The 10,807-nt window shown below is 43.4% G+C and overlaps 1 protein-coding gene across 1 annotated transcript in view; it reads right to left on the bottom strand.

Annotated features, from left to right (window-relative positions):
• Positions 1 to 1,276: 1,276 nt before the first annotated feature.
• Positions 1,277 to 10,807, bottom strand: part of Tis11 (Tis11 zinc finger protein) — a 40,751-nt gene continuing 31,220 nt past the window's right edge. Inside the window, exon 2 of the mRNA XM_076313087.1 lies at positions 1,277 to 10,582. Coding sequence (XP_076169202.1) covers positions 9,425 to 10,582 — 1,158 coding nt within the window. The 3' untranslated portion in view covers positions 1,277 to 9,424. The remainder of the gene's footprint in view (positions 10,583 to 10,807) is intronic.

Here is a 10,807-nt window from a genome sequence, read left to right as displayed (position 1 = left end):
GACTCGCATTAAACGCTCTCTGGTGTCAATTCGATGACTCGTATTGAATCGAATTTTGCAGCACTTGAATGTTAATACTACTTGCGGATTGTAAATTACACGATACAAGTTCGTCGTTTTATTTTCGAAAATTCATTTTCATTTCAATTTTTGTATAATTCATGAAAGTTCACAACGGTACGATTTTTATGCAACAATTTGCGTTGACGTTCGATAATTAATTCTTCCGTAAACGTACACTTAAGAAAGAATATTTATGCATTCTATTACACAATAGTGTACTTTGTTCGTTAATTTGATCGAAATATTTTTACAATTTAATAAATTCTCGATACCGAATGCAACGATTTAAAAAATACATGTATGTTTGCCTACCTTAATAAGCATCTAGACCTTGCGTCATTGTACAATCTCACTTCTGGTTCAAACTTCATCCAGTGAGGTAAACGAGGAATAAATTAATCGGTAAACCATTTTTTATTTTCATTTTCAAACCGTTTCACTCGATACCTTCAATTGTTTGTCACGTGTAATAGAACATACCGATAAGTGGTCGATAAAAAGAGGCGCAGTCACAGGTGGGGTCGTTTACCTTAAAGAGGTAGAGACTTATCAAGTTAATTACTAGAAGATATTTTTAGATCTTTTACGATATCTTTCATCTTTGCAAACTAAGCGTTTATTCAAATTTCCCCGAACAAAGATCAGTGCCCATTACAGAAGTATTCTACCGTTTCTATTTTTGTTCAATCGTCTCGTCAAACACGACACCGTGGTAAATATTTTTCTACGCAAAACGAATTATCGTACGAAATTGTTTACGTTAAAAATACATTTGGAAGAATAAATACGTAAATTATTTGTCTTCTCTTATGAACGTTGAATCTCGATTTACACGGTGTACCTTCGTGGAATCGACATCCACCGTGTAAACCAAAGAACGATGGGTGTAGTTTTCTCGATAAAGAAAATGGAAGCTGGGAATGTGGATCAGACGGCATAAATGAAATCAATCGAACAAACTCCATTATTTTGTAATAATAAAATGTATTATAAATATATAGTGTATTGTTGGCAATACTTATCAAACTATAATTTTTTCATTCGTGGTACATGAGACTTGCGTGTATGTGTGTTCCTTCGGTAAATGAAAGTCGCCGCGAACGGGAGATGGATACTTCCGTTCGAGCCGCGAAGAGCAGTATTCGCTGAACGGTCAAAAACAGAAAATAGAATCGAACGTAAATTATATCCTCTGAATTCTCCGACGATAGTATTTTTCTTTCTCATTTTCCATTTTTTTTTTTTTATTCATCATCGTCGAAAGAAAATTTTGGTAGAAAACTCTAAATAAAATTCTGCTCTGGTCCGCGGTCGAACCGATATCCGCCCTCACTTCGCGGCGCGCATCGTTTTTTTATTTTTTTTTTTTATTTTCATCAAGGCTCGCCATTCCTCTGATTCACGAAACTCTACACATCCATTTATCACCTTTGCGGTCCCATTGCGGATCAGACCGAAAAATCGTTCGAGCGGCTCCTCCACTCTGCTCTCGTTTCCTCCCGCCGAAAAAATAAAAAAAAATAAAACTGCGCGTGCTCCGTCGCTCGTGAAATCTCCGTAAAAACCGATACACTCGCTTTCCCGGGTACGGTCCGAAAAAAAAAAAACGTCTCTGTTAAAACTAGTCCTAAAACGCTAATCGTTGGCCCGGAAGAACAAACAACGACAAAGTGGTACCAAAGCAAAGAGGCAATGGCCGCGATCGTGATCGAAACGAACATTTCCGAGCGACTTCGTGAGCATGCGCGTCCATGTGGTTCGAACGATTTTCCTTTTCGACCACAAACAATGTTGGGCACCCAAATCGCGACTTCGCATTATCATTCTCTTAGTACGTATCGCTACTGTCACTCACACACGCATACATACACACACACGCGCGCACACTCGCTTTCGTTCTTTCTCTCTCTCTCTCTCTCTCTCTCTTTCTTTCTTACTTTCGTCGAGCATGATCTCCCGCGCAAAATCTTTCTCGAACGACCGTCGCGGTCGCTTATCACAAGGAGAAATTAAGTATACACACTTTTTGACGTTTTGATGGGAACGCCCGCGCAGCAGCCCGGTTGGGAGACCGGTTCTTTTTTTCCGCGGGGCCAAGGAAAGTGGGAGAGAAAATAATATTCGGGTGGTGGTGGCTGGTCTCGGAGAAACGGAAGAAAAATACAAAAAAAAAAAACAAAAAAAAAAGATAATAATAATAATAATCGGGGGTGGTTGCGAGGGTTGCTAGAATGATCGGTTTCCTCTGAGAGCCAAGAGATCGACCTGCCGCATTACGTTTGCCCGTAACGCGCGTATTACATTATAGCGTGTATCTGTGAAGAACGTTTTGTATAAAATATTGTATAAATATATAAATACTTGATTGAAAAAATAAATATATTAAATTAAAAAAGAGACGTAACGTAAAGTATATTATTTATTATTAATATTATATTTATATGTATAAGTTGTCAAGTCTATAACACGAGGGTACGAATTTCTGCGTCGTTCAGTGCTGCGACCGAGTTCCCCCGCGCGTTTCGATCGGGAGGTGTTTTTTTTTTTGTTTTGCTACTACATTCTTTCGGACGTGTGAACCTGTACGACAACTGCGAGAGACCGTGGAAAAAAAAAGGAAATCTCGTTCGAAAAGATTTCGTGGCTTTCGACGAGAACCCCGCGATACGAAGACACCGTGGTAATTCGATTTTAATTGCACGTGTGCACGCTCGCTTCGACGAATGCTCTAAAAACAATCGCGAAACCGAGGAACGTGCATACTTTTGATCCGGTAAAACGATTCGAATAAATACGTAACGTAATATCCATTGAACTGATCGACTAAAAACTCTCTCACATTCGTTCGATTCGGTTCAACTAGCGTTCCCGCTAAACGTAAAAAAAATTAAATACTCTACACGAAGCTCCCCAAAGAAAAAAGAAAAGCGCGCTCCGCGCTGGGAAACGAAACGCGTACGAGACGCGATCGAACGTAGCCGAACTCCGAACGAATCGGTCGCTCGAATTAAAACGTTCCTCCTCCGCGAGTTTCGATTCGCGACACCTCGTTTCGTTCCTCGAACCACGGACAAAGAAAACGCGACAACAACCCGTGGTAACCAGCGTTCCGTACCGAATCCTTCGATAAATTAAACATCGGATTTAACCGCTACGGATCGCGATAAAAAGAAAAGAAACCGCGTTCGAAACCGACGCGTAAAAATTCACCCAGTCCGCGAAAGCCAAGAAATCTTCCTCGAACTCGTCCAGCCCCGGTTCATCGGAGAGAAAAAAAGGGGGAGTTGGGGCAAAAAAAAAAAAAAAGAAGAAAAAAAATGAAACCCTTGGGGATAACCAGAATGCAGAAAACATAGTAAGAGCGGCCAACAAGCATGAACGAGGGAGCCCGTGGCAGCATCGCGAGAGACACTTTCGAAAACGGTGTGTTGCCCACTCACCCGCTTCTTTCGGTCGGTCGTCGTCGGTACGATTAGTCGCGACTCTCCGCGGAGCCGAGAGGAACGGTGTTTCTTTTCCAGTTTCACTTCGACCGCGACAGAGACACGAGAGAGACGTACCGGGCGACTTCGTTTTGGAGAATGCGCGTGGAACAATCCCCAACCCCCTCCCGCGCCCTCGTTCGGCCAGCCCCTCCGTGCCCACGCATCTTTTTATTTCTCTTCCGACCGAGCGAGAAGAAACTCTCCGGGACTTTCACTCTCTGCGCGCCGGGTAAACGCGCTCTTTTCTCTCCGTCTTTCTGTCCCTGTGGGTCTGTGTCTGTCCGACCCGTACGTGGGGCTGTGTCTGTCCGACCCGTACGTGGGTCTGTGTCTGTCCGACCCGTACGTGGGGCTGTGTCTGTCCGACCCGTACGTGGGTCTGTGTCTGTCCGACCGGTACGTGGGTCCGTCTCGTTCTGGCTCGGCTAACCGACTGTGCGCGCGTGTGTGTACGCGCGCGTGCGCAACCAGGCTCGCTGCTACTTCGCCACTCCGGTGACGCGCGCACGAGTTGACACATTTCGCGATCCGTTTTGTTTTTCTGTTTCGTTCGCGGACAAAAATCGTATTAAAATCTATCGCCGCGTTAAAGTTGTTCATTTTGGACACGAAACATCACACGGGGTACGGCACGTGTCGCCGCTTTTGTTCCCATTTTTTCTTTTCTTTTTAGTTGGAAGAAACTTAAGTTTCCGTTAGATCTCAACGATTTGCGAATTTCTCTTGCGAGAGACATCGCGATGTGTAACGCGTATTGTCACTTTTCTACGGTTCTGATCGGATATTGGGTTCCCTCGATACATGTCCACTTGTGTCCCGTCGACCGACAACGATCTCGAGATCGTTGCCGATCCAACGATCGGAGAGAAACAAAGACCGATTCCGTACCTCGAGAAACCAACGCGTGTTCAACGAATAGCGAGCAGCGTTCCTCGATGGAGGAGAACTTCCGGTAAAATGATTTTCGAGGGCAGACAACGATTACGTCCCTGAAGTTCCTCGAACAATCGGGCAGAATAAAAATTTCTCGCTCGTTTCGAGACGTTACGCGAACTTGTGAATGCCGCGAAACGTTTGTCCACGCGTTGGCGCAGATTTTCGTCGTAAATGATGAGCAAAAAAGGAAATGGAAGCCCGTATATAACATAGCGCGGAGGCACGAGAGAAATGGAAATGCTTACGAAATATATAGCGGAGAAGAAAATTAAATAGTATTCGTTAAATAATGGGGATGATGTACAAAGATTGAACGCAACGCAACGAACCCAGCATGAAAGGGAGTGGGGGGTGGGGTAGGCGGGTTTTTCGTTTCTTGACACGGAATCACGATAATAAACGATGATACGATCGATGACAACGATCTGCGGAAATGCTACGCTAGCACTAACGATGGTAATAATAGTAGTAGTGGGTCGATAGCAATAGTATGAAATGGTAGTAGTAGTAGTAGTAGTAGTAGTAGTAGTAATAGTGGTGGTAGTAGTAGTAGTAATAGTAGTAGAGTAGTAGTAGTAATAGCAGCAGTAGTAGTAATAGCAGCGGTAGTAGTAATAGTAGCGGTAGTAGTAATAGCAATAGTGATAACATTAATAATAATAGCGTAATATAATGTTTATATATATAAATATATATACTCGTATATATATATATAGAGCCGCAAAAAGGTATCGGCGATATTAGATAAGACACGGGACTAATTGACCTTAGTTCGGAGTTTTGAACGACGATCGTCGAAGCAACCGACTACGTGTGAGCACTCGCAAATAATTTCATCGTTACAAAGCAGGAGAGAAACAAAAACGAAAAAAAGAAACGATTGACCAGATAAATAATGGAGACAATATTAAATGGATGCCGTGCTGTTCGTCGAAGTAGCAGAGGCTCTACTTCGTATACGACTGAGGCGTACAGCGTTGCGAATACGATAATAATAATAATAATAATAATAATAATAAAAATAATAATAGTTAATAATTAATAATAAAATAATTATATTAATAATATTACAATAATATTAATGAACTAAAACTATAATAACATTTGCTTTCAAGTATAAATTAAACGAAAACATTTTTTTTGTTTACCATAAGAAGTGTGTTGTGTGCATATATACAAAATGTATTCGATTTTCAGAAACCACGTCATTTAGGCACTTTCGTTTTATTTTGTTCTCTCTCTCTCTCTCTCTCTCTTGCACGCACACACACACACGCTTTCATTCTCTCTTTCTTTCTTTCTTCCTTTCTAAATCCTCAACAAGACAGCGTGTGACAGAAGTAAGCGTTTTTCGGCGAAAAGTTTTTCGTTATTAATTCTAAGAGCCCGATAGAAATTTTCATTTTTGATTACTTTCCTTCCCTTAATTACCAACAACGATTACGTGCTTTGCATCGTTCACTCGAACGATTCAGAGGTGAAAGCACCTCTTTAAAGAAATATAGAAATTCTTTTCCCAAAGATGTTGAAATAATTTTTAAGATATATGTTTTATTTAAACGACGCGGAATCACATGACATTGATAACCTTTTCCAACTTTCCTATTTACGCAATACATACTATAATACCGTTGGGTTTCATAAAAGAAGAAAATGACCAAGCAGATAATATTATACTTCTGCATAATATTGAAACAAATATATGTGAAACTAATAGCCGTATCGATTGATGCATTAGAAAATATACGGTTTCGTTCTAAAAAAAAAATTGGCGCGGCTTTCTTTTCTATAAGAATATAATTTACCGCAATGTATCGGTAAATAAGAACAAGTGTTAATTTTAAATACGAATTTCATCTGAAAAATTATTTCAAGTTGTTTCAAAATCGTCGATGTCGTTACGCCTCTCGATATAGATAGCGTTATCATTTTTATTCCGTATTTTCGTAATGTCTAGTTTTCGGTAAACATGTTTATGTATTTGAATTTTCTGTTTCGTACAACTGTTCCCGAAGATGGAGGTTACGAGTAGTTAAATTTTCGGCACAATGTACGTTACGTATCGTAAAACTGTTCTAATAGTAAAATGGGTTAGAACGGATTTCAAATTCGATAAAAAAATTTCTTTAAGGGACGATTTCACTCTCTAAAAGTGAATTACGGTGAACGAAAAACAGATGCGCGTTACGGATGATCTATTCTACTTGTACACAAAGTCCCATAATTGTTTAAATTTCCTTTGCGAATAGAAAAATACTTTCTTCTGCGATACGTATACTCTCGAAACAACGCTGCCCTGTTGCTCTTATTCACTCTCGCTTTCGCTCGATTCAACTCTCTCTCCCTCTTTCACTCGTTTCAACTCTATCTCTCTTTCGCTCCTTATAATAGAATATTTTTTTTTTAATAATAGTTTATATTTCTATTGCAATAGTTACATATCACATTTTTTTAACGGGAGAGAACAATGTATATATATATATATATATACACATGTGTACATATATATACACACACCACGATATTAATGATATTCCTTTCATTCTCCCCCTCTCACTCTCTCTCTCTCTTTTGTCACGCACACATTCGTATCACTTATCTTCGTAATCAAGGCCCGTAATAAGGCACACCGCGAGGAAGCCACATCGATATCCCTAAACGTACAAATATTCCGAAGTTCCTGTTGAATGATTAAAACTTGCGGTGATTCGCCGAGGTTTTATCTCTTTTTTTTTTTTACTTTTGTTGACGAAAAAAAATTCTGTTCTCGGAAATCTGTTTTTTGGACCCTTATCGATTCTCGGACTTTCTCAAACTTATTTTACCGTACCCTTCTATGCGCTAGAATCGGTAAAGTAAACATCCGTTCTTTGCCAGATCCTCGCGTCGACGCATCAAAACGATAAAATGAAGGAAACGTCGTAAAAGAAATGAAACAGCAGCAGCCAAAAAACCAAAATCTCCTAGCGAGCCAACATACGCGTATATAGATCGTCGCCGACAATTTCTGCAGTTCGAGAAGCGAAAGGAAAACGAAAAATAGATCGCGGGTATCTTAGAATCGAAAAAAAAAAGAAGAAAAAAAAATCTGATAAAAAAGTAACTTCCATAAAAGTAACTTAAAGCTGTTGCAAAATTTTCATGCGCCTTCTGCGACCCTTCCCGTAAAAATTCGAAGAAAAATTTTCACGGTTGAAAACCGACGGAGAAAGGGGCGTAAAACCAAAAAAAAAAAAAAAAAAAAAAAGGAAAGCGTCTATAGCGTTGTCAAGGAAAACGTGTTCGCCTTCGGAGCGAATAGATCTCGAAAGCCCTAGCGCGACTCCTCGCCTATAAAATACTTAACACAAACGTTTGTGTAACTTACGTACGAACACACTTTCATTCACTCGGAGGACACGCCGTTTCCCATGCGTAATGCTACACACACACACTCACGAACGCACCACTTTCTCTTATTATCCCCCTTTTGCTCATTGCCACAGCGCTTGTGCTCTTACCCGCGCCGCGTCGCTCCATCTTCCTCTTGCGCCTGGTACGCACGCACACAAACACACTTTCACTCGCTCTAACATTGGAAGACAATCGGAGTTCTTAAGCCACTTAATTTGCATAGCATGGTTTGATTGTTGATCTGTTCACGCGCTTCGTCACACCGCCCCAATACCGACACAACGCGCCACGCTCTCTCTCCTTCTCTCTTTCTCGATTCGCGCTCCGCTCGCGTCGAGCGTCGAGCGTCGAGCGTCGAGCGTCGCTTCTCTCGCGCGCGTGCGCAAGCGTGGCTCGTTGCTGCTCTCGCCTCCCTTTCACTCTCGAGACAACTTTCCCTTCCCTTCTTCACCTTCGAACGAAGGGACTTTGAGAAAAAGAAAAGAAACGTAACGTACTAAGTGTTTTGGAATATTGCAACGTTTCACCTGCCCCGGATCGTACGCGACGGCCACGTTCTCGCGAGCTTCCCCCGTGAACCGAGAGCAAGATGGCGGACGAGAGCAAGAGCCGGAGGAACGAGAAGAGGCACGGTACCGGCCCCAAGAGAGATCAAAGAACAACTCGCCCGAGGAAAGTTACGATTCGGAAGAAACTTGGGCTCGTCCACTCTCGTTCCCGCGACCGCGACCGAGTTTTGCACGCTCGGTGTACCCTCTGTACTTGCTCCCGTGGATCTAATTTTTCACAATTTCTCTTTCTCGTCCGCCGACACCCCGTTCCGTGTCCGAGGGTTCTCGCGAACGGGTCGTGAACATCCGGGCTGATTACGATCTCGACTTTTTCCACTAAATGAACCGTAAGTCTAAGTTAAAGAAAAAAAGAGAAGAAAACGGCCCTGGTGGTCGGAGTCAGAAAGTGACTGACGCTACTAATGCAGTTAAGAGTAATGACGATATTCAGTATTCGATAGTGATATTACTGATAACGTGGTTAATAATATTAATTATAGCGATAATATATAATATATAATAATAATAATAATAATAATAATAATAATCATTACGATTATGATAAAAAGGAAGAGACGATCGTTTAAAGAACGAGAATAAGATGTCTAACGTGTCCTACGAACAGAAAAGAAACGCTTAAATAAGAAGCCGAGTACGACGGAGAGGAAGATCCGTCCCACGCGAGAAATGCAGCTCAAATGTTTAAAAAAAACTTTCTCCTCGAGTCTGGTGGGAGAGCCCGCCCCTTCTCCCCCACGCGTTCTCCTGTCTTTTCGATAGATAAATTAGCGTCTCGGGGTCCAACGCTCTTCGTCTTTTGTTTCCATCGAACCGTGTCCTCGTGAACCCGTGTGTTTGACCAACGTTTATGCGAATATCCTCGTGGGAAGAAATTTGAGAGAAGAAAAAAACGAAAAAAAAAAAAAAGAAAAAAAAACAAACGAAAAACAGAAGATAATATTGTACCAAAGAGTCGAAGGACCCGTGAGAGCTCCCTTAGATCTTCAAGTTCTCGAAATCACCGTAGGTGCTGCTGATCCTGTTGAAAACAGGCAGCCTGGACTCGGCGTTCGGCGACAACGGGGACGGTGTCCTTGGCGTAAGTTCGTCCGAGCCCAACGGACTGCATACGCTGTTCGTCCGCGGGCTTGGGCTCTGTCTCGTCGGTAGTAACCCGAAATCCTGACCGAAACTGAACGCGGTGGTCGCTAGACTCGTTACGGACGGTTGTTGACTGCAATCGTCGCTGAAGAAGCTCGCCATCGAGTTGGTCGGCGATTGACTGAGGCTCGACGACGGCGAGATAGAGTCACCGGTGCTGCCTAACGAGAACGTCGGGCTCAGATTCAACGGTTTCGGCCTGGTGGCGCCGATCACCGAGCTGACCGTCGTCGAACCGGTCTGGTGATGATGGTGATGGTGATGGGAGTGATGGTGGTGATGCTGACTCGTAGTCAAGCTCAGGGAATTCGTTCTGAGCAACGGCGGCGGATTGTACGTGTTCGTGCCGCTGCACAAGCTCAAAGAGTTGGTTCTCATGAGGCTCGGGGTTGCCGCGGCCGCTGCTGCCGCTACTTGTGGGGAGGCTGCGATTTGTTCGAGCAGAGTGACGCTGTTAACCGTTTGATTCACGGTCGAACCGTTGCAAGTGTTCTCACCCGCGGCTGCGGCTGCCGCTGCTGCCGCCGCGGCGCTCAACAACGGATTCAAACCCATGATGTTCGGCTGCGTCGATCCCAGTTGCGCGCTCACCTTTTGATTGTGGATCCGCGCTTCCTCGAAGTTGTGAATGAAATGGCAACGGGGCCCGTACGGGCAGAAACCGATCGTGTGGAAGGTGCGGCACAACTCGGTTTTGTATTTCGGGTGGCGGGCAAGATTGCGCAGTTCGTTGTAACCGTGCGCGAACTGACATTTGTCGCCGTATTTGCAGGTGCCGCTCTCCTCGAACGGCCGGCAGAGCTCGGTTTTATAGCGAGACGTCGGCTCGCTCGCGCTACGATCCAGTTTACGATGCTGCTCGATCAGGGTGGTTACCAGGGACGTGTAGCTGCGACGAAGGGGCGCGTGACCGCCATTGTGACCGGACGTCCCGTTACCGGACGCGTTCGCCGATGTCGAGGCTGCTTCCTTCGCTTTCGCGGAAGCTGCATTCTGTAACACAACCGAGAACCAGGATTAAACATTTTGTTACGCCGACGATAACCACTTTTCGATATATTTTCACTCAGTTTGAGCTCGTCTCCTAACCGTTTGCGTTCTCTCATCGCCATTTCGTAAGTTATTCGCGTTCATTCGTCGCCATTTCGCAAGTTATTCGCGTTCGTTTGTAAATTGTACGAAAGTGTCCACGTCTACGCGAAAATATCGATGGTTCGC

The sequence above is a fragment of the Ptiloglossa arizonensis genome, chromosome 5 (assembly GCF_051014685.1).
Source record: "Ptiloglossa arizonensis isolate GNS036 chromosome 5, iyPtiAriz1_principal, whole genome shotgun sequence".
NCBI lineage: Eukaryota > Metazoa > Arthropoda > Insecta > Hymenoptera > Colletidae > Ptiloglossa > Ptiloglossa arizonensis.
This window is presented reverse-complemented; position numbering and strand designations above follow the sequence as displayed.